The sequence below is a fragment of the Entelurus aequoreus genome, linkage group LG17 (genome assembly GCF_033978785.1).
Source record: "Entelurus aequoreus isolate RoL-2023_Sb linkage group LG17, RoL_Eaeq_v1.1, whole genome shotgun sequence".
NCBI lineage: Eukaryota > Metazoa > Chordata > Actinopteri > Syngnathiformes > Syngnathidae > Entelurus > Entelurus aequoreus.
The window spans coordinates 12,940,021-12,965,350 of NC_084747.1; the positions used below are offsets into that span (position 1 = coordinate 12,940,021).

Genomic DNA, 25,330 nt, shown 5'->3' on the forward strand with positions numbered 1-25,330 from the left:
GAGCTAAAATGAGTTTGACACCCCTGCTGTAATGTGACTCATGTGAGCAGGTTACTGTATAAACACATTTTGTTATAAGTTATAAAAATGTGTTCAGTTCTCAGAGACACATCAATGTCAGTGTAGCTGCTGACAGAAGCAACATGTATATTTGATATATAATGTCATTGTTGGTTAGAATAAATAAATACTATGCATAAAGATAAGTTCATAATGTGATTAAAAAGGTATTTTCTTGAGTTAAGTTTATGTTAACTTTATTTTTGTTACAAACCCATGTCAATTGGAACATGTTTTGTTCCGGTTTGGTCACGTTGTTGGGGGGACAATTAATATGTGAGGGAATTAAGGAAGCAGCATGAGACGACAAGTGTTTGATGTGGAAGACGTTAATGGAGTCTCAGATTGAAAATAAACTGTATTCCCTTGGAGTTTATGAGGCCAACGAGGTATGATTACTTCTGATATGTTTGTGAAATCTATGTGGTTTGGTTTTTTTGGATGTCACACTAATTGTAAGTTCTGTTAGCTTATTTTATTACTTCTGACGGCATTATATTTGGCATAGAAAATGTGGTAAAATAAATAAATGTCTGTGAGAAAAACAAATGGCTTGAACCTTGATTAAGACCTCGGAGGGAGTAACACTGATAATGTATGGAAGTAGTATTGTCTCACATCAACTTCTATATATATCAATATGATATTAATACATATGCATATATTAATAAATATACAGATACAAATGTGGTTAAAAAATAAATAATTTGTATAAATAAACGTAAAAATGTAACGTACAAATAAATCAAGAATTTGTATAAATAAACGTGTAAATATATTTTTGAGATTTGAATAGAAATATGCTTGATTTTGTATTTGTATTGAATTTGCATATGTGGATCGCCTAATACAACGCTAACATTAGCTAGCTCAGGACCGTTGTGCGTTTTCTCTGTAAAGACGTGGATTTTTGGTGTGCAGAAAACTGCGAATTTTGCATAAAATGCATAAAATGCTCTGTGACCCAGACCGCTCTGGCAGCAGTGCACTCTGCTGGTTGTTCAGGGGAGTGTGTAGGTCACATGCATTTGTGCATCTGGTTTGTGGTAGAAATGTCTCAACACAAAACAAAAAAGCGATCCACATATGCAAATTCAATACAAATACAAAATCAAGCATATTTATATTCACATCTCAAAAATATATTTACAAATACACGTTTATTTATAGAAATTCTTGATTTATTTGTATGTCACATTTTTATATTTATACATTTTATTTGTATATATTTTCAAATCTCAAAAATATACTTACAAATATGCGTTTATTTATACAAATTATTTATTTATATATCACATTTGTATTTGTATATTTATTAATACATGCATATGTATTAATATCATATTGATAAACTGTATATATAAGTTGATGTGAGACAATTCTACTTCCATAATAATGGGCCACAATTTACAGGTCAATGATTTGCTGAGTTAAAAAAAAATAAAGTATGGGTTTCAACTAAGGCTGTCAATATTAATGCATTACCATAAATGAATGATGATTAATCACAGTGTTGGTTTTGACCGGCGCAGGAAGGCAGTCAGCGATGACGTCACACACCAGTGGTAGAGGGATGTGCTCTGCGCCCACTTTCGCTTCAAAACAAACCTCGATGGAACTTCAGATAAAACTGAGGTTATTAGTCAGTAATGCAGCGACAAACTTTCTTATCATCGGCACACATCAAGTTTAAAAAATAATCAAAGAATCAGGACGCACTTTGTCCTGTATGTTTATTAAGTAAGTGGCCAACAGAGCCCATTATTTTGTTTTCATGTTCCCGGGTGTGTGTAAAAGAAAAAGGTCAATGGTGACGTCACACGGCAGTTTTGACACAGCAGTTTGGCTACAGTCGCCAACACGCACCGAGCAGGCATCTTGTCAGTGCAGCAGATAACTAAAGTCAGTGTACAAAAGTGAAAATAGAAGTGTTCTGCTGTCTATGCTTGCAATAAGAGCAATATTTATGTGAGCGTGTTTGTTTCCTCACTGAGTGCAGTTGGTCCGAGGTCGAGTACAAGTCATCGTTCAATGAGGATATTACTGATAAAAGTCAAGAGGAAAAAACGTCAAAAGGGTGAAATGCTATAATGTTGAAAATGTATACTGGGGTAGTGTGAGTTTCACACTTTCACAACACTTACTTTGTCAAACAACTTGCCGTTTGCTTGAACCCACTAAAAGACAGAATACAACATTGTCGACTTTTGTTTGATTTCTGTCTCCAAAGTATTTTGATATCAAAAATGTTTTCGCGATAAGGAGCACTTCAATTATGAGCCAGAAATGTAAGAAAAGATGAGAAGGGCCGCTAGTTATTTAAAAGGTATTTTATTTTTTAAAGTGCAGTTGTCGATCGGATGTTGCACACTTTTGGCGCATGCGCAAACACATCGAACAGTGATAACGCAGAAAGGCCAAGATGGCGGACTAAGCGAGGTGGCTTTCACATTTACGATCTTATAGATTCAAAAATAGCATCAAATACCTCAACTATTCACCTTTTATTAAGCCCACCAAACGGACGTTGAGTGTGGAGCGATGGCGTGTTATCTGAAGTGAAGATTGAAGACGTGATAGAAGATGGACGACTACTGCTATGCTAAGATGGCGACGTCCGCTAAAAGAGAACATGAAAGAGAATCAGCGCCACCAACGGAGAACAATCTGAAAAGCGAAGATGAAGGTGAGTGTGTTGCGTTCCCTCATTTGAAAGCTATTTGAATTCCAAGCCCTAAAAATAGAAATTAGCCGACTTTGTTGAACAATGTAAACAAAGAACCTCGATCCAAAATGTCGGAAATGTCTGTTAGAAGTTACCCGAGTAGAACGATACTTAGTATAATCATGCGTAGGGCTGGGCGATATGGCCTTTTTTAATATCTCGATATTTTTAGGCCATGTCACGATACACGATATATATGTGGATATTTTGCCTTAGCCTTGAATGAACACTTGATGCATATAATCACAGCAGTATGATGATTCTATGTGTCTACATTAAAACATTCTTCTTCATACTGCATTAATATATGCTACTTTTAAACTTTCATGCAGAGAGGGAAATCACAACTAAGTCAATTTAGCAAAAGTGTATTTATTAAACAGTTATTAAGCAGTGGCACAAACATTCATGTCGTTTCAAAACAGAAAGTGCAAGATTGTCAGAGACATTTTAAAACAAGCTATAAGTGCACATTTGTGCATGATGTCACTAAGATGACTTATCACAACAACACTAAATTAAAGTGCACTTTTTGTACAGAACGCCACTACAATAGTTTAAAACAAATAAAGTGCCCTTTTGTGCATGATGTCACACAAGATATTTCAATAACTGTCAAATAAAAATGAGCTCCATAATAGGAAATCAAATCGCTATGTGGTAGGTTCCTGCGAACGTTATCTAAGTTTTTTCATACAGTGTTGATGTGGAAATGGTTGCCTCTGCATTTTGTTGCTGTGGCACCGAACATAGATGTTGACATGCGGAGTAAGCACTCTCCATTCTCTAGCACATAGGTGTCAAACTCTGGCCCGCGGGCCAAATTTGACCCGCCGTGTAATTTCACTTGGCCCTTGAGGCGATACCTAATTAACACTAGAGCTGGCCCGCCAATTATATACAGCGGCGGTGCCGCAGTAACACCGCATTCACAGCTAATTCTCATACTTGCCAAACCTCCCGGGAGACTCCCAAATTTCAGTGCCCCTCCCAAAAATCGTCACGTCCGCTTTTCATCCAGTCCAACGAGTGCTGGCCCAGTCACATAATATGTGCAGCTTCTGCACGCACACACAAGTGAATGCAAGACATACTTGATCAACAGCCATAAAGGTTACACTGAGGGTGCCCGTATAAACAACTTTAACACTGTTAGAAATATACGCCACACTGTGAACCCACACCAAACAAGAATGACAAACACATTTCGGGAGAATATCCGCACCGTAACACAACATAAACATATCAGAATAAATACCCAGAATCCTTTGCAGCACTAACTCTTCCGGGACTCTACAAGGTGTGTGTGTGTGTGGGGGGGGGTTGGTGGTAGTGGGGGTGTATTTTGTAGCGTCTCGGAAGAGTTAGCACTGCAAAGGATTCTGGGTATTTGTTCTGTTGTGTTTATGTTGTGAGGATGTGCTCCCGAAATGTGTTTGTCATTCTTGTTTGGTGTGGATTCACAGTGTGGCGTATATTTCTAACAGTGTTAGAGTTGTTCATACGGCTACCCTCAGTGTAACCTGTATCGCTGTTGATCAAGTATGCGTTGCATTGACGTGTGTGTTCATACAGAAGCCGCTCATATCTTGTGACTGGGCCGGCACGTTGTCAGAATGGATGAAAAGCGGACGTGACAACAGCTCGTAGAGGACGTTAAAGGCAGTGCCTTTAAGGCACACCCCCAAGACTGTGGTCCGGGTGGACTACAAGATATAATGACCGATGAACACCTTCGTTCAATAATGAAGGTTGCCTCAGCTCAAAGCCTGAGCCCCGACATTAATGAACTAGCATCCAAGAAAAGATGGCAGGTATCTGGCCTGGGCACATCAGATTAGATCAGTGTGTCGCAAACTGAGCAGTTTAAAGTCCTGAATGGTTGGTTTATTCATTGTTATTTTATTTTGAAATTTATTAGTCTGTGGAAAAAGTTAATGTTGATATTTACCTCAGAAGGCTGCAAATAGAAAAGAGGCATTCAATTTTTATTTAAATTGTATTTGATATGCCATTGATATTTTTTAATTATTATTATTATTTGAAACTCGATTTTGCATGTCACTATAAAGTTATATAAGCCTTGCTTGTTCAATATTCAATGCAAAACTTGTTTGGGTCCCTATTAAAAGGTTAATTTGTTCAACTTGGCCCGCGGCTTTGTTCAGTTTTCAATTTTGGCCCACTCTGTATTTGAGTTTGACACCCCTGCTCTAGCGGGTGACTTTCCAAATGATGCTACATATTAGCAGTAATGCTACTTTTTGTAGCAACGCTTTTGCCCGCCTTTGACAAATGACGGTTGTCTGTTCGACATATTCCCACTTGAAGCCAAACCACCGCCAGACGATGGACCCCCTGCTGTTTTTCTTGGGAATCAATTCTTCCTTCATTTGTTACCAGATTCGCACCTTCTCTCTCTCGTATTACCACTCGCACCACAGCTAACGTTAGCCATGCTGCTACCTCTCTGCTCCGCGAGGGCGTATACGTATGTGACGTATGTAAGGTAGGTGCGCTTGTTTAAGTCTCTGTGAGAAGGAGAGACAAGAAAGAGTGGGAAGAGCATGCAGTGTAATGCCAGCAGCTAAAAGCAACTGTGTGAGAACGTATACTCAAATATCACGATATAGTCATTTTCAAACCCGCGATATATCCAGTATATCGATATATCGCCCAGCCCTAATCCTGCGTGTATCCGCCTTTATTGACCGTGATCCTGTGTGTGTGAGAATGTGTTTGTGACTGAACTACTGTATTCGTCCTAACTGGGAGATTAAAAACACCCACTAATTTAATCAGAAATATGAATTTTTACATGTAAATATTTTTCAATCAGACTTTTTGTTTGTGTCTGCAAAGTTTCTCATCCTCTGATTCAACATGTACTAAAAACTCTGCAGGCACTTTTTGTTGAAATCATTTTTGAGTTTGTGGATAAAAACATTTCGTCCCTGAAATAATCATTCAACTTGTTTTAGTGTGTTGGTACACATTATTTTACAGTACCTCAAACTCAAACTGCACTTTAATGTACTTTTATTAAATATTAAACTCCACAATCCTGGCACCGCTTGCCCTTTTCCAAGCACTGGTAAAAAGTACTGACGTTTTCAAGTAATTAAGGAATAGAAATAATTTTGTGTTTAGTTTATTAAAGGCCTACTGAAATGATTTTTTTTTATTTAAACGGGAATAGCAGATCCATTCTATGTGTCATACTTGATCATTTCGCGATATTGCCATATTTTTGCTGAAAGGATTTAGTAGAGAAAATCGACGATAAAGTTCTCAACTTTTGCTCGCTGATAAAAAAAAGCCTTGCCTGTAGCGGAAGTAGCGTGACGTCACAGGAGCTAGTATTCCTCACAATTCCCCATTGTTTACAATGGAGCGAGAGAGATTCGGACCGAGAAAGTGATGATTACCCCATTAATTTGAGCGAGGATGAAAGATTCGTAGATGAGGAACGTTACAGTGAAGGACTTGAGAGACAGTGATGGACGTATCTTTTTTCGCTCTGACCGTAACTTAGGTACAAGCTGGCTCATTGGATTCCACACTCTCTCCTTTTTTTATTGTGGATCACGGATTTGTATTTTAAACCACCTCGGATACTATATCCTCTTGAAAATGAGAGTCGAGAACGCGAAATGGACATTCAGTGCCTTTTATCTCCACGACAATACATCGGCGAAATGCTTTAGCTACGAGCTAACGTGATAGCATCGTGCTTTAACTGCATATAGAAACAAAAGAATTAAACCCCTGACTGGAAGGATAGATAGAAAATCAACAATACTATTAAACCGTGGACCTGTAAATACACGGTTAATGCTTTCCAGGCTGGCGAAGGTTAACAATGCTGTGCTAACGACACCATTGAAGCTAACTTAGCAACTTAGCAACGGGACCTCACAGAGCTATGCTAAAAACATTAGCTCTCCACCTACGCCAGCCAGCCCTCATCTACTCATCAACACCCGTGCTCACCTGTGTTCCAGCGATCGGCAGAAGGACGAAGGACTTCACCCGATGCGTTTGGCGGCCCGGAGACGTAGGAAGTCAAGGTGAGGTCGGCGGCTAGCGCGGCTAGCGCGGCTAGCGCTCCAACAAAGTCCTCCTTGTTGTGTTGCTGTAGTCCGCTGCTAACACACCGATCCCACCTACAACTGTCTTCTTTGCAGCCTTCATTGTTCATTAAACAAATTGCAAAAGATGTCCAGAATACTGTGGAATTATGAAATGAAAACAGAGCTTTTTGTATCGGATTCTACGGGTACCATAACTTCCGTTACTCTGACTTCGTCACGCGCATACGTCATCATACCGCGATGTTTCAGCCGGATATTTCCCGGGAAGTTTTAAATGTCACTTTATAAGTTAACCCGGCCGTATTGGCATGTGTTGCAATGTTAAGATTTCATCATTGATATATAAACTATCAGACTGCGTGGTCGGTAGTAGTGGCTTTCAGTAGGCCTTTAAGGATCCCCATTAGAGACTATTCTTCCTGGGGTCCAGGCAAAAAACATCACACAATCACAAAACAAAAGATTACAATGCAGTACAACATGATCAATAATAAAATGTTGTAATACAAAAATAGCAACAACAAAGAACAAAAAAAACCAATAACTTCAAGTTAACATAATAATCTTCATAACAAAGATAAAAAAAGCATTATAAAAATAGATATATATTTTAGCAAAAATAAAACAAAGACCCAATGGCCTATAATATACACATTAGTGTACCAAAGACAAACAATAAGTGACGAAAAAGTACCATCCTTTGAAAATATTGTTTAGTTAATGTTAACTTGAAGTAAAAAATATTATAGTATTCAGTACACCACTGATACTTTGTTTCCTGCAGAATGTTTGTGATGACAAGCAAAAAAAACTTTTAGAACTTTGAGAAGAAAAAAGATTGTTCTCTTTACCCCCACAACATGTACAGAAAAGAAGCAAAACTGTGGTCCTAAAACCAGGTACGGACCGAAGTGTGAGTGACCGTTACCGTTACACCTCTAGTAAACACAATTATAGATATGAACAACATGACAGTTGTCAGCTGTGAGCATATATTACCTCCATCAAACATGGCGGAAATGTCTGTTACAAGATACTATGGTAGTAAATAGTAGGGATTAGGGCTGGGCGATATATCGATATACTGGATATATCGCGGGTTTGTCTCTGTGCGATATAGAAAATGACTATATCGTGATATTCGAGTATATATGTTCTCACACAGTTGCTTTTAGCTGCGGGCATTACACTGCATGCGTTTCCCACTCTTTCTTGTCTCTCCTTCTCACAGAGACATAAAACAAGCGCACCTTCTTACATACGTCACGCATGCAACGTCACACGCCCTCCCCGAGCAGAGAAGTAGCTGCATGGGTAACATTAGCTGTGATGCTAACTGTGCGTCGTTGCGAGTGGCAATATGAGAGAGAGAAGGTGCCAATCTGGTAACAAATGAAGGAAGAATTAATTCCCAAGAAAAACAGCATGGGTTGCATCGTCTGGCGGTGGTTTGGCTTCAAGCGGGAATATGTTGAACAATTATGCGGCAAAAGCGTTGCTACAAAAAGTAGCAGCACTGCTATTTGATTTCCTATTATGCAGCTCATTTTTATTTGATAGTTATTGAAATATCTTGTGTGACATCATGCACAAAAGTGCACTTTATTTGTTTTAAACTATTGTAGTGGCGTTTTGTACAAAAAGTACACTTTAATTTAGTGTTGTTTTGATATGTCATCTTAGTGACATCATGCACAAAAGTGCATTTTATTTGTTTTAAACTATTGTAGTGGCGTTCTGTACAAAAAGTGCACTTTATTTTAGTGTTGTTTTAAAATGTCATCTTAGTGACATCATGCACAAAAGTGCACTTTAATAGCTTGTTTTAAAATGTCTCTGACAATCTTGAACTTTCTGTTTGGAAATGACATGAATGTTTGTGCCACTGCTTAATAACTGTTTAATAAATACACTTTTGCTAAATTGACTTAGTTGTGGTTTCCCTCTCTGCATGAAAGTTTAAAATGAGCATATATTAATGCAGTATGAAGAACAATGTTTTAATGTAGAGACATAGAATCATCATACTGCTGTGATTATATGCATCAAGTGTTCATTCAATGCTAAGGCAAAATATCCAGATATATATCGTGTATCGTGACATGGCCCAAAAATATCGAGATATTAATAAAAGGCCATATCGCCCAGCCCTAGTAGGGATGCAACTGTACTCGCTATTATCCTGCACGGGACAATCTGCCTTAATTCAAATAAAAAGTGATATTAATCAAGATTGGATGGTATATACTTTGTATTTTTTGTTTAGCACTTAGCAATAGTGCTAATTGCTTGATCTGCTTATCATTTAGCTTCTATAACTTTTAGCTCATCCTCCTTTTTCTCAGGCTCAAAAATATAAGGTTCTGGATCATAATTTGTCCCAAAGTATTCTTTGATGGCACTCATGAAGTCTGTCTTTATTAGTAATAGTTGGTGGTGTTGTTGAAGGAAATAGCGAACGTTGTGATGTGTCTGTGAAAATAATGTGCCGCTGTTTTGCTAAAAATTATGAAAATACGTCAATGTTGCATGTTATTATTACATGTTATTATGAAATGTTACTATGATTGCTATTTTACGTGTTATTTATTTGTTACTAATGTATATCTGGTTGTTCTTTTAGACTATATTTAAAATTGAGTTTTGGTGGTACTGTTTTTACGTTTTCAAATTAATGGTGTTATTTATCGTACATCCAAAATCACTCAAAATAATTGTGTGTGGAGGTTGCCCTCCAGTGGGTTTTTCTGACTACCAGACATTGACATGCGAGACCGGATCGGAGTTACAACACTTTCCCAAGTTCAGCGGTTGCTTTTCAGCAATTGTCCTTAGTGTCCGTGTCAGGCACGCTCTCGCTCTCACGCCAGCTCCAACAACCTCTCTCCTCCCGGCTGCTGCTTATAAAGGGCGACAGGTGATTAGATGACAAGGCACACCTGGGTCATCTACGCACCTGTCGCTGTCTTCGAGGCCGGTCCTGGCACACCCCGTTCCGCTGCAGGCCCACAGGCCACACCACCCTCCACATTGTGATTATTATGTTTTGCCATAATTGTCCAACCCTAGACGAGGTATTGGCAAGGACTTCATGATAAACTATGTATCACAGTACTTGAGTCACGATACAATAGTCTATTGCAGGGGTAGGGAACCTATGGCTCTAGAGCCAGATGTGGCTCTTTTGATGACTGCATCTGGCTCTCAGATAAATCTTAGCTGACATTACTTAACAAGATAAGTACTGAAAAATTCCGCTGGTAATCACAGTGTTAAAAATAACGTTCAAAATATAAAACATTCTCATGCATTTTAATCCATCCATCCGTTTTCTACCGCACCTGTTCAAGAAGTCGCATTAATGGTAAGAAGTATTTTATTTATTATTGGTTAGCTTCAGAAAAACAATGTTATCAAAAAGAATGAAAGACTTATTGTACTTTAAAAATGTTGGTCTTACTTAAAAATGCACGCATTTAGTTGTGTTCAGTGTTAAAAAAATATTATATGGCTCTCACAGAAATACATTTTAAAATATTTGGCTTTCATGGCTCTCTCAGCCAAAAAGGTTCCCGACCCCTGGTCTATTGTAATATTGTGACATGGAGTTTTAGTGTGATTTTTACAGTTATTGAAAAATTTAAAAAACTAATTAAAATACATGTATACAAGTACACTCGATGCCAGTAATAATTTTTTGAACAAACTGTGTCAAAAACAAAGTAAATAAAATGATCATTACAATTGTACAGAAAGTGGATCAAATTTCTTGCATTTGGTATCTAAAAAAGTTCTCTGCTTCTTAACTACAGACTTCTTTGAGATAGATAATATCTTTTTTAGTTGTGCGATGCATTTCAATATTGACTTTTTCCCCACTGTTAGTTTGTAGTATCCTAATGTCCATCGCAGCAGATTTGTTCTACTTTCTGTGATTCTAGTTGAGTCTATGACAAGTCATGTAAACATTGATCCATCATTCTGGCAAGGCACTAAATGAATGGCCATGAAACACAACAACAACATACAGTACATAGAAGAAAGTGTGTTTTTGTTGTTTGTGTCTTGCAGACGTCCAGCAGCTGATTGGTAATCCAGAAGAAGTTTCCCCTCAGTTAGGGGGGAGCTCCACTTTGAAGCAGGAGACTCCACAACCACCCTGCATTAAAAAGGAAGAGGAGGAACTCTGCATCACTCAGGAGGGAGAGTGTCTTCTAGGACGAGAGGAAGCTGATTACACCAAGTTTCCACTGAGTATTATCTTTGTGAAGACTGAAGATGATGAAGAGAAACCACATCTAGACAACCTCTTAGCTCCACTATCAGATAGTGAGGCTGAAGATGAGGTTGAAGAACCTTTGAGCAGCAATAAAGACTGTGAAGGTGATATGAGGACTCACACTGACAACAAACACTCTGAATGCTCTTCAAAGAAGAGAGGTAAAACATGTTTGAGCTGCTCAGTTTGTGCTAAAAGTTTTACTAAAAAGTGCCACTTGACTCGACACATGAGAACACACACAGGTGAAAAACCATTTAATTGTTCAGTTTGTGGCAAAAGCTATTCTCAAAATTGTGTTTTGACTGAACACATGCGAACACACACAGGTGAAAAACCATTTAGTTGTTCGGTTTGTGGTCAAAGTTTTACTACAAAGAGCCGTTTCACTACACACATGAGTACACACACAGGTGAAAAACCATTTAAGTGTTCAGTTTGTGGCAACAGCTTTTCTCAAAATAGCTATTTGACTCGACATATGAAAACGCACAAACTTGAAAAACCATTTAATTGTTCAGCTTGTGGCAAAAGCTTTTCTCGAAATAGCTCTTTCACTGAACACATGAGAACACACAGAGGTGAAAAACCATTTAAGTGTTTAGTTTGTGGCAAAAGCTTTTCTCAAAAAAGCTATTTGACTCAACACATGAGAATGCACACAGGTGAAAAACCATTTAATTGTTCAGTTTGTGGCAAAAGCTGTTCTGCTAAGAGATATTTGACTGAACACATGAGAACACACACTGGTGAAAAGCCATTTAAATGTTCAGTTTGTGGCAACAGCTTTTCTCAAAGTAGCCATTTGACTAAACACATGAGAACACACACAGGTAAAAACCCATTTAGTTGTTCAGTTTGTGGCAAAAGCTCTTCTGTTAAGAGCAGACTGATTAAACACATGAGAACACACACAGATGAAAAACCATATAAGTGTTCAGTTTGTGGCAAAAGCTTTCCTTATAGCAGCTCTTTGTGTCGACACATGAGAAAACACACTGGAGAAAAAAACATTTAGTTGTTCGGTGTGCTGTAAAAGGTTCCCACATAATGCAGACGCAGTAAAACACATAAGAACACACAAGGGAAAATAGCCAATTAGCTGTTTAGTTTGTGGTATGTTGCTCATATGTGGTGACATCCACCCTACCCAGGACCTCCTCACTGCTTCTTTCACAAATATCTGAGGTATTCATACAAACTTGGAATATTTGGATCATAATCTTATCTACTCATGACCCCATGTCTTCTCTGTATCTGAAACCTTCCTGAACAGTAAGATAGATGATGCTTCAAGTGCTTGGTTACTCCTTCTTCAGTCCAGGGACCTGGGGCCTCATGTGTCAAGTTTGTGCACGCTCAAAAACCTGCACTACACCCTTTTTCACTGCAAAGTTGAGATGTATCAAAACTGACGTTGACGCATAAGTGATGCTGGGTAACTGTTTGCATAACAAACTGCCAACTTTTACTCCTCAGACTGATTGAAGTTCAAATCAGAGACATATGAACAATTAACCCCCAACACCCACAACCCAACCCCCACCTCCCTCGACATTCGGCCATAACAGGTTCGAGATGAGTTTGTGAAGTGTAAAATTCAGCTACATTTTTAAATGAAATAAACTGCTGTTCTAAATGTGTCCACTGGATGTCGCAATAATAATTATGTTAGGAAAGCAAATAGTTTATACCGGGGCGAGCAAGTATACCAAGCAAGAGGTAAATTGTAAATGGGTTATACCTGTATAGCGTTTTTTACCTTCAAGGTACTTAAAGCGCTTTGACACTGTTTCCACAATCACTCATTCACACACACTGATGGCGGGAGCTGCCATGCAAGGCCCTAACCACGACTCATCAGGAGCAAGGGTGAAGTGTCTTGCTCAAGGACACAACGGATGTGACGAGGTTGGTAGAAGTTGAGGATTGAACCAGGAACCCTCAGGTTGCTGGCACGGCCACTCTCCCAACTGCGCCACACCGTCCCCAGGTACACGGTGAAGCGGGGCTGTGACTCCTCCCCCTCCACCCAACGTAAAACAGGAGTAAAATAAGCAATCAGTAACCCCACTTAAAATGCAGCATGAGACACTGCACACTGATATAGTTCTGTGAAAATGATTGTCTTCTGTGCAAATGTAAAGAAAGTGAACAGTGTGTGATTTACTGCAATACTGTCAGTCTTTTAACTTTTTATTTGTGCTTTGTTGAAATTGTTCACACATTGCACAGCTTTTATTTTTCTATCAATACACATTATGTCTAGAAGACAGGAAGTAACTCAACACTCTTGAATAGTTTCTACCTCAGTTTGTATGGTTTGTTGAGTTAGCACAGGATTAATATGTGGAAATGACAAATGAGGTAGTTGATACATAGAATAGTTTTTATTCATGCTTTATTTTGTTTTGTGTTCAATCCTAGATGGGTTGTGACTTAAAGTTTAATTGCTTTGTAGAAACACTGAGATTAAGTCTAAGTTAATTGTGTTCTTTAAGGTGTTTTTGAACATGTACCTTTTTTTTCTTTTAAATGTTTAACTAATATAAAGTGTTTTGTCAAGAGGATTATTTGTGATATGTACATTTTCAGAATGTGCTTGTTCTATTTTGGGCCGAAATAAAATAAAGAAAACAATCTGCAGTTAGCTAAAATGAGTTTGACACCCCTGCTGTAATGTGACTCATGTGAGCAGGTTACTGTATAAACACATTTTGTTATAAGTTATAAAAATGTGTTCAGTTCTCAGAGACACATCAATGTCAGGCTGACAATCGCTCTTCCGCTTTCTCCAAACACGAGAACAAAGCAGCTCCTACTGACTTGTGATTGGTCAGACCGTGCCCATCTTAATCACATGGCTAATTTCTATATAATAAATTGCGATGTAACACAATTAAATATTTTATATGCTCAGACAGTAATGTGTTTATATAAGTTTAGATTGGGTTTTGATGTTTGTAATGGGGAAAGTCGTTAATGTGTCTTGTTTTCATTTTTGCATTTAAGATAGTTGGCATTTAGCATGATAGCTGTTAACTGGCGATTAGTGATGTTAAGTGCCTAAGATGGTAGTTATTGATTAGCAGTGCGATGAGGACTTTCTGCTGGTGAGTGATTAGCACTACAGTTAGAGCCACCTATCGCTAGGTAGAAATGAGCAGTTTCACCAACATTTTTATGTGAAACCATATTACTAACTGTCTGGTTTTTTACAGGATTCATGGAAGTTTATTGTCATAGCAGCACACGATACACATGAGATGGCACACAATTTAGTAGCATGTGAACAATAGGATTGGTCCTGGTGGAGATCTACACTCTTAGTGCTTTTCTTCTTTATTCAGAGTAATCATTTGACTTTCTAAAGGTTTTTAACTAAAACAACTAAGTGGGTTGAAAAATATTTCTGTTTCTTGTAGTATTTAAAATGTATGATTTTTTCTTCGATGTTTGCCCTTTTTCTGGTTTGAAAAACAGCCATGGAAAAAGTCTGTGCACGTGCTTGTATATATATATTGTTTTTCTATTTTCAAAGAGTAGTTATCGATTATTTGATGTTCGATACATTTGCCAACAATTGTTTTAAAACAAGATTAAAATGCCTTTATTTTGAAAAAACACTGCTGTGGAGTAGGAAACGGAAGTTGCTGACTACTAGCGCATGCGCAAATGTACTTGAAGCCAAGCAAAAAGACGAAGACCGCATGCTATGGTTGTTCGGAGAATGTTCGAATTCACGATCTTAAAGTCATATGATTCACAGCTAATATAGCAACAAATATCTCAATTTGCATTTTCCAAAGCCACGAAACGTGCATTGAGTTTGGAGCGATATCTGAAGTGAAGATTGAAGACGTGATAGAAGATGGACGACTACTGCTATGCTAAGATGGCGACGTCCGCTAAAAGAGAACATGAAAGAGAATCAGCGCCACCAACTTCCAGCAAATCACCAACGGAGATAAAGACGAAAGATGAAGGTGAGTGACTTGAAGTTTTGTCATTTGAAAACTATTTTAAGCCATGAAAAAAGAGAAATTAGCCGACCTTGTTGAAGAATGTAAAGAAAGAGCCGCCATGATTGTTAGCTTGAAGAAGGCAGTGGAGTTCACATCAGAGGAGATGAAAGAATGCAAAAGTCAAATGAAGAAAGTGGAAGAGCAAAACAAGCTCTTCCTACTAATGAAATATTTAGCTCGCATTACTAAGCTAAGTTATTGATGGAGTCCATCAAGTTATTGGATGGATGTTAGAGTGGACATAACAGCCACTATCTCTAAGTCATCCTCCATCTTGTAAACACTGTAGCAGCTAGTGAAAGATTAAAATGATGTTGTTGTGCCAGGATTTGATTTTGTATTTCGTAGTTTTTAGTAGTGCTGAGTTAGGGCTGGACAATTAATCAGATTGTAATCTCAATTTCAATTAAGACTTGGCACGATCATAAACATGTTATCGTAAAAAAAAAAGATGAACGTGCATGCAAATTCTTGAGCCTGTAACGGTTAAAGGGATGAGTGAGCGTATGACTGAAAAAAAAGACTCAACAAAAAAGTAAGACCACATGATTTTCGCTTTAACGTAACTTCGGAATTGGCCACTAAAACAGAATCTGCTGGTAAACGCAGAATTCCACGGAAATGGACATAAATGTGAGTGAAATGTTGTCATTGTGAGGAGAAGGAACATTTGTTTGGGAAAATAATGTGTCCGGTACCCCTCGTTCATCTCCGAAACACTCAACCACCCTGTCCTGAACTAAACAATGTGAAGACGGCCACTTGAAACAGCGACTAAACTATGAAGCTAAAGCTAGCAAGAACAATCCATACACCACAAAACACTTCTTGTGTTGTTGTGAACGGCATCACGATGTAAGATCAATGTACAAACAGGAAAGCAGTCGCAACTTGAGAGGCTTTCTTTTTTTTACAGCCTCAAGTTCTCAAAACTCACACTTTCCGCGCTCCACCCAAACAAGGCCACCGGCCTTGACAATATCCCCTCCAGATTCCTCAGGGACTCTGCCACCACCATTGCCCCAATCATCACACACATAATAAACCTCTCAATTACACAAGGCCAAGTACCAAAAGATTTCAAAATAGCAAGAGTAACTCCCCTCTTTAAAAAGGGAAGCAAATTAGAACCTGGCAACTACGGACCTGTTTCTATTCTCAGTTCCATTTCGAAAGTAATGGAAAAAATAGTTTATGAACAGGTCGATAGTTACCTTGCCACTAATAAACTCATGTACAAATTCCAATCCGGCTTCAGAACTAACCACTCCACTGACACATGGCTTCTCTATCTGACCGACCACATCAAACATGAGGTGGACGCGGGCAAATACTGCGGCATGGTCATGCTGGACCTTCAGAAGGCCTTTGACACCGTTAACCACGCTATACTGTTGGATAAGCTCACAGCAATCGGATTTGATAAAACCTCATGGATCTGGATGCAATCTTACTTGGAGGGGAGGAACAGGAGGTAGAGGTGAACGGCACCGTGTCCCCCCCCCCCCCCTCTCGGTGAGCTGTGGAGTCCCCCAAGGCAGTATATTGGGACCTTTACTGTTCCTAATATACGTAAATGACATGTCATCAGCATGCGACTGTGAATTGTTTTTGTTTGCGGATGACTCGGCCCTGCTGGTATCCGGCAAGGACAAGTCACAGGTGGAGAAAATCCTCAGTGCTGAACTCTGTAGAACTTGCACCTGACTCGCTGACAATAAACTATCCATACACTTGGGTAAAACGGAATCCATCCTATTTGGGTCCCACATCAACCTTAACAAAGCCAATGACTTCACTATAAAAGTGGGTGACATTGTTATCACCAGGAAAGATTAGGTTTGGTTGATATCAGCACTTCAGTCATCAACAATTGCCTCATCAGAGAAATGGACATTGAAATAGTGTAGGTCTGACTTTGTAGGATATGTACAGCGAGCAGTGAACATAGTGAGTTCAGAAAGCATAAGAACAAGTACCGGTATATACATTTGATTATTTACAATCCGGGGAGGTGGGGGGAGGGTGTTAGTCAAGGGTTGAAGTTGCCTGGAGGTGTTGTTTTAGTGCGGTTTTGAAGGAGGATAGAGATGCACTTTCTTTTACACCGGTTGGGAGTGCATTCCATATTGATGTGGCATAGAAGGAGAATGAGTTAAGACCTTTGTTAGATCGGAATCTGGGTTTAACGTGGTTTGTGGAGCTCCCCCTGGTGTTGTGGTTATGGAAGTAGTTTGACATGTACTTCGGTATCAGGGAGGTGTAGCGGATTTTATAGACTAGGCTCAGTGCAAGTTGTTTTACTCTGTCCTCCACCCTGAGCCAGACCACTTTGGAGAAGTGGGTAGGAGTGAGGTGTGATCTGGGGTGGAGGTCTAAAAGTAACCTGACTAGCTTGTCCTGGGATGTTTGGAGTCTAGATTTGAGGGTTTTGGAGGTGCTGGGGTACCAGGAGGTGCATGCGTAATCGAAAAAGGGTTGAACGAGAGTTCCCGCTAGAATCTTCAAGATGCTTTTGTTGACCGGAGAGGAGATTCTGTAGAGAAATCTTGTTCGTTGGTGGACCTTTTTGATTACCTTGGTTGCCATTTTATCACAAGAAAGATTAGCCTCTAGAATGGAACCTAGGTAGGTGACCTCATCTTTCCTGGTGATAACAATGTCACCCACTTTTATAGTGAAGTCACTGACTTTCTTAAGGTTGATGTGGGACCCAAATAGGATGGATTCCGTTTTACCCAAGTGTATGGATAGTTTATTGTCAGCGAGCCAGGTGCAAATTCTACAGAGTTCAGCACTGAGGATTTTTTCCACCTGTGACTTGTCCTTGTCCTCACGGTCTATCCCTACCACAATCTCTTATTTAGCACTTACTTGATTAATATGTGATTCACAATTGATGTCCTTTACTAAACGTGTCACATTGCTTGCATTATAGCCAGTAACAGTAAATATTGGAATAGTATAATATTACTATTGTCATATAATTATTTGCAATGAAGGCAGAGGAAATGAATCACAACAACTACAGGTTCAGTACATGAGTTTATTAATTTATATAGATTATAAAAATACTTGGTTTTTAAATGATCATCCAAACTGGTATAAATGTGTTTGTGTCATTTCTTTTTGCTCTGTTGTTGTCCAAGTCCTCCTTGATTATTCTGCACGGGGGGAAAAAGCAGAAAAGTTAAACACAAGATCACAATAATCATTGATAGAAATGAACAAACATTTTCAAATAACATGCAAATGTACACAAAAAAACAGCAATAATCAATATTGGTTCATTGATGCACATGTTTATAGTACTTCAGTTTTCTGCCCACCCATTAATAGAACATAATGAACTTATTGCGGTTTAAAAACGTGAGTTAGAAGATGTCGGGCTTTACTTTCAAACGTTGAAAAAAGCTCTGGATATGAAGCTGTCTGCAATGGCCAGATATATGTCTCTCCCTCGGGGTAAAGAGAGGGTCAGAGCACGGAGGTCGCTCAACATTAAAGTCCAGGGGCCGTACTTATCAAGCTTCTTAGAGTGCCATTTTACACTTAAGTCCTGAGAATTTGCGAAATATAGTCCTACTCTCAAACTTAAGAATAAAAGCTTTTTATCAACGTTCTTAAGTCTAAGAATCACTCCTACTCTCCACGATATTTAAGAGACCTTCAGAGGTGTCTTAAGTGGTTAGGAGTTGCCAGCAGGGGATGGCACTGAGGCGAGAGAGACGTGCGCGAACGTTAAGGGAACGGAACAATATTTTTTGTTTTTTTGATGACGAGCAGCTGATCAAACGGTATCGTTTAGACAGAGCGGATATTATTTTTGTCACAGATTTAATACTTTTCGATTCTTTGTTGATTTCTGCATGTGTCTGCAGTGGGCTAGTATTTATAGAGCCACCCACACCAGTTTCAAATTAGTTGACCAATTAATAAATTGGAAAGAAAATGTTATGACAGTAGCGTATGTGTGTGGCCGTGAGGTGAGTGACGTCAGTGAGTGTGTGGGCGATAGAAGAGAGGGAGCGGTAGCGTGAGTGCCGGCGGGGACTAGTTTGTTTTGTATTATTTTGTAGTTTATTGTCAAAATATACACTCCCATTGTCTACTTGAATATTTCCAAGATATTTCTTTATTCTTAGACAACGGATTCCCTTCCGTGATTGGTCATTTCTATGGACACAGAAATGACGTCACCTAAAATTCCGTTTACGGCACATAGTAATGTCGTAATTCAGCTCTGAGTGTGACACTTAAGATTCAGTCCTACACTTCGCTGAAAGTGTGAGTAAGACGCTTGATAACTAACTTTTAAGTGCAGCTTTCAGCGAATAATTTATTTACTCTTAAGTCAACTCTTAGCAGACTTCTTAGGAGTAATTCTAAGAAGCTTGATAAGTACGGCCCCAGGTCTTGTATTTTGACACAAATGTATATCACTTGACATGTCTGCTTTTAGCTGTTTTAAATGAATAAATACAACTATACTTACATTTTAAGGTGGCTTTTTTTGCTCCACATGGCATGTCCGTGTTGAAAATAATTTTCAGAGTTGAGCGCGCAAAGAATTTCGGGCTATGACAGCACGCCAAGTGTACACGGATGCAACCTTTCTGCTAATGGGAGAAAAGCACACATTTGTCGACCGGATTCGAAGAGCACTTGGAACTTTTTTTGAATTGGGACAGCCTTCGCGCACGGCGATGACGTCAGCAACCCACAAATGCTCACTGCAAAGGATGCAGCCGCCGAATTGAGACACAGCCCTTGTGTTGTTGTGAACGGCATCACCATGTAAGATCAATGTAGAAACAGGAAATCAGTCGCAACTTGAGAAGCTTTCTTTAATTTCTTGTGGTAAAATAAGTGTGAGGTAAGAAATGGAATTCAGAAAAATTTAAACAGGAAACCTGAATTTGATTTGTTTTTCATATTGCTATAGTCATTTTAATTTATTGTTACTATGATTGTTATTTTACGTGTTATTTATTTGTTACTAGGGTTGTAACGGTACACAAACATTTCGGTTCGGTACGTACCTCGGTTTAGAGGTCACGGTTCAGTTCATTTTCGGTACAGTAAGAAAACAACAAAATATAAATGTTTTGGTTATGTATTTAACAAATTTGTAAACAATGGCATAACATACATATACACACAGGGTCCATTGCCAAGGTTAATGTGGTCAACATAAATAAAATAAAAACTAAATAAGATAAGGGTCAGAATGGTTTCTTAACAAAACCTTTCTACATACACTACCGTTCAAAAGTTTGGGGTCACATTGAAATGTCCTTATTTTTGAAGGAAAAGCACTGTACTTTTCAATGAAGATAACTTTAAACTAGTCTTAACTTTAAAGAAATACACTCTATACATTGCTAATGTGGTAAATGACTATTCTAGCTGCAAATGTCTGGTTTTTGGTGCAATATCTACATAGGTGTATAGAGGCCCATTTCCAGAAACTATCACTCCAGTGTTCTAATGGTACAATGTGTTTGCTCATTGGCTCAGAAGGCTAATTGATGATTAGAAAACCCTTGTGCAATCATATTCACACATCTGAAAACAGTTTAGCTCGTTACAGAAGCTACAAAACTGACCTTCCTTTGAGCAGATTGAGTTTCTGGAGCATCACATTTGTGGGGTCAATTAAACGCTCAAAATGGCCAGAAAAAGAGAACTTTCATCTGAAACTCGACAGTCTATCCTTGTCCTTAGAAATGAAGGCTATTCCACAAAATTGTTTCGGTGACCCCAAACTTTTGAACGGTAGTGTATAAAGTGCTTTTTTTGATTGATTGAGACTTTTATTAGTAGATTGCACAGTACAGTACATATTTCGTACAATTGACCACTAAATGGTAACACCCGAATACGTTTTTCAACTTGTTTAAGTCGGGGTCCACGTTACTCAACATTAAACTGCCTCAAGTTGTTGCTCAGATTGAATAAAATGACAAAACTTTTCTTCTACATATAAAAAGTGCAACATTAAACAGTTTCAAGTCAACTCAGCCTTAGATTAACTTTTCTTTTCCCCCCCAGCCTGGCTAACTTGGCAGTAAGAGGATATATGGGCTTAGTGTTCTTCCACCATAGAAGTGGGTCAAAATCTACTTTTTAATGCAATATGGTCTTAAATCTGCTGCTGTAAAAACATTTGTTATTGCTTTAGCCCTGCCTGACTCGCCGAGGAGAGGCTGCTTGAATGCGGTGGTGACACTTCAAATGGGTTAGCATGTTTGACGTGTGGTCAGAAGCAGCTGCTGAACAATGTCGGCAAACCTTCGTCCTCCATTGTTGTATCGCGCAGTCAAAGTGTTCCCAAACGGGAGATCTTCACGAGGCAGGAGGGTCTTCCAGCTCTGGCTTTTACATGTTGTCGTAGCCCGGTCGCTGCTAGCATGCTGTGTGTTGTGCCTCGTGTGCATTGTTTACACAACGTGCGGTACGCTACTTAATATGTCCGTGTGGAAACTTGTTCGGTACACCTCCGAACCGAACCGAAACCCCTGTACCGAAACGGTTCAATACAAATACACGTACCGTTACACCCATATTTGTTACTAATGTATATCTGGTTGTTCTTTTAGATTATATTTAAAATAGAGTTTTGGTGGTACCGTTTGTACGTTTTTAAGGGAATAAATAATGGTGTTATTTATTGTGATTCCAAAATCACTCAAAATAATTGTGATTATTATGTTTTGCCATAATTTTCCAGCCCTAGACGAGGTATTGGAAAGGACTTCACGATAAACTATGTATCACGGTACTTGAGTCACGATCAGAGGTGGGTAGAGTAGCCAGAAATTGTACTCAAGAGTACTGTTACTTTAGAGTTTTATTACTCAAGTAAAAGTAAGGAGTAGTCACCCAAATATTTACTTGAGTAAAAGTAAAAAGTATCTTGTGAAAAAACTACTCAAGTACTGAGTAACTGATGAGTAACCTGTCGTTTAATGATGACGTCAACAAATAATGCACAAAAACATAAAAATAGCAATGAACAAATTCAGAGCCAGGAATATCTCTTAAGCAACTAAAATAATAATATATTAAATAATACATTAAAATAAAAAAAAAGGCAAATTGAGCCACAATAACTTAACAGCACCATAGGCTCAGTAGGCAGAGATTACAAAGGAAAATAACAAGTTCGCCTTTACGCAAACCATAAACTGATAGGTGTGGGCTGCACCTGAGAACACACTGTGCACTTCTGATTGGTGTTTGTGTGTGTGTGTGTGTGTGTGTGTGTGTGTGTGTGTGTGTGTGTGTGTGTGTGTGTGTGTGTGTGTGTGTGTGTGTGTGTGTGTGTGTGTGTGTGTGTCTATCTGTCTGTCTGTCTGTCTGTCTGTCTGTCTGTCTGTCTGTCTGTCTGTCTGTCTGTCTGTCTGTCTGTCTGTCTGTCTGTCTGAGGCTGCAGTGCGTTAATAAATATCTCCACACGATGTACATTTGACAGTGATTCATAGCAGGGAAGCTAACATCATCTTACGGTGACAGCCAAAATATGTCCTAATGTTACTTACCGCGATGTGCTTCCTCAAATTTGACATTGAGTTCATGTAAGCTGAAATGTCCACTTGTTTGGGGAGACACATCTGACAACGCATTACATAAATGTTTTTTTGGTTGTCTGAAGCATCAACATCGATTTTATGTGAGGCCAGGGGTGTTTGCGTTCGTTGTTGTCTCTGCCATTGTTGTTGTTTGCAGCTGAAACTTTATGTGCAGTTAAACATGTGACCGCCTGGCTCTGTTTGATTGGTGAAACGGAGTCAAACGTCACCAATGACTGCATCTGATTGGTGAAACGTAGGCATGCGATAGATCCTACTTTGAAGGTCTGTCTGACAAACCAAAACAAACATGCATTAACAGATCGATAAAAATCAGTAGCGAGTAGTGAGCTGAATGTAAATAAATGGAGCGGAGTAAAAGTAGCGTTTCTTCTCTATAAATATACTAAAGTAAAAGTATGTTGCATTAAAACTACTCTTAGAAGTACAATTTATCTCAAAAGTTACTCAAGTAGATGTAACGGAGTAAATGTAGCGCGTTACTACCCACCTCTGGTCACGATACAATAGTCTATTGTAATATTGTGACATAAAGTTTTACTGCGATTTTTACTAAGTCACTGAAAAATTTAAAAAACGACTTAAAATAAATGTATATAAGTACACTCGATGCCAGTAATAATTTATTGGACAATTTGTGTCAAAAACAAAGTAGATCAACTGATCATTGCAATTGTAAAGAAAGTAGATCCAATTTCTTGCATTTAATATCTAAAGAAGTTCTCTACTTCTTAACTACAGACTTCTTTGAGATAGATATTATCTTTTTTAGTTTTGCGATTTTAATATTGTCAAAGCAAATGTTTTCTACTTTCTGTGATCCTTGCTGAACTTTTTTGAGTCTATGACAAGTCATGTAAACATTGATCCATCATTCTGGCAAGGCACTAAATGAATGGCCATGAAACACTACACACTAGGGTTGTCGCGATGCCAATAATTTAGTACCGGTACTAAATGTATAGATACTTTTCCAAATAAAGGGAACTGCGAAAAATGTCAATATTGGCTTTATTTGAACAGAAAATCTGAACTACAATAAACACTCACAGTCAAAGAGCACTTTTACAAGGTTAAAATATAAATTAAAAGGCATTAAACACATTGGGCTTCTCTTGTTGCACTCAAAGAAGAAAATAAAATGTTCCATGTTAAATATAGTCTGCTATAATCAAGGATTAGATTAGAACATACAGTTTTACTAACATTATATTCAATTATTCATGATTTATGGTTGCCACTCCTGGTCTGTGCTCTAAGAAAAATGCAATTATTAATTAAGTACTAAAAACTAATCTATGGATAAATGTACACAGATAAGCCATGTAGCAGGTAAAACACATTTATTAAAGACAAAACACAAATTGTAGGAATTTGTTAGAAAATGTAGTCATTTCACTTGCATTAGTTGACTGCTAATTGGGCAGTTTTAACTGCGCTAATATTTGGCATCAAGTTCTACGTATCTACATGTGCACAGCAGGGGAGCTGGTTAACTTATGAGAGTAGTATGTGTGTTTGTGAGAATGTCAACGTGTTGTCTGAGTGACGTGAGTAAGTGAGCGGGCGAATAAAGAGAGAGCAGCAAGACAGGTGTAACAACTAGAGATGTCCGAAAATATCGGACTGCTAATATTATCGGCCGATAAATGCTTTAAAATGTAATATCGGAAATTATCATGATCGGTTTCAAAAAGTAAAATGTATGACTTTTTAAAACGCCGCTGTGTACACGGACGTAGGGAGAAGTACAGAGCACCAATAAACATTAAAGGCACTGCCTTTGCGTGCCGGCCCAGTCACATAATATCTTTTCACACACACAAGTGAATGCAAAGCATACTTGGTCAACAGCCATACAGGTCACACTGAGGGTGCCCGTATAAACAACTTTAACACTGTTACAAATATGCGCCACACTGTGAACCCACACCAAACAAGAATGACAAACACGTTTCGGGAGAACATCCGCACCGTAACACAACATAAACACAACAGAACAAATATCCAGAACCCCGTGCAGCACTAACTCTTCCGGGACCCCCTTCCCCCCCACACCTCAACCCGCCCACCTCAACCTCCTCATGCACTTTCAGGGAGAGCATGTCCCAAATTCCAAGCCGCTGTTTTGAGGCATGTTAAAAAAAATAATGCACTTTGTGACTTCAATAATAAATATGGCAGTGCCATGTTGGCATTTTTTTTCCATAACTTGAGTTGATTTATTTTGGAAAACCTTGTTACATTGTTTAATGCATCCAGCGGGGCATCACAACAAAATTAGGCATAATAATGTGTTAATTCCACGACTATATATATCGGTATCGGTTGATATCGGACAATATCAGAATATCGGATATCGGCAAAAAAGCCATTATCGGACATCTCTAGTAACAACTACATTATACCTGTCACTATTTAAACTCCTTGTGCAGATCTGAATGCTTATTATTTAAATGTTGACCTAAGTCTGAAGCAAAGGTGGTAATACTAATCACCACATTTGGCAAGGCGTGTTTTAAAGCAGCTATTGTGAGAGTAACGTATGTGTG

The 25,330-nt window shown here is 38.6% G+C and overlaps 1 protein-coding gene across 2 annotated transcripts; it reads left to right on the plus strand.

The window, feature by feature from the left end:
* Positions 1-2,460: 2,460 nt before the first annotated feature.
* LOC133632402 (zinc finger protein OZF-like) lies at positions 2,461-13,505 on the plus strand. 2 transcript variants are annotated; one of them, XR_009821678.1, is made up of 2 exons: positions 2,461-2,746; positions 4,361-4,823. XR_009821678.1 is itself a non-coding variant. In XM_062024807.1 (2 exons), the coding sequence occupies exons 1-2, from the start codon at positions 2,644-2,646 to the stop codon at positions 12,174-12,176; spliced, it is 1,329 nt and encodes a 442-aa protein (XP_061880791.1). In that variant the 5' UTR covers positions 2,461-2,643; the 3' UTR covers positions 12,177-13,505. The 2 variants fall into 2 exon arrangements, 1 of the variants encoding a protein (XP_061880791.1); XM_062024807.1 differs by lacking the exon at positions 4,361-4,823 and adding an exon at positions 10,951-13,505.
* The last annotated feature ends 11,825 nt before the right edge of the window (positions 13,506-25,330 follow it).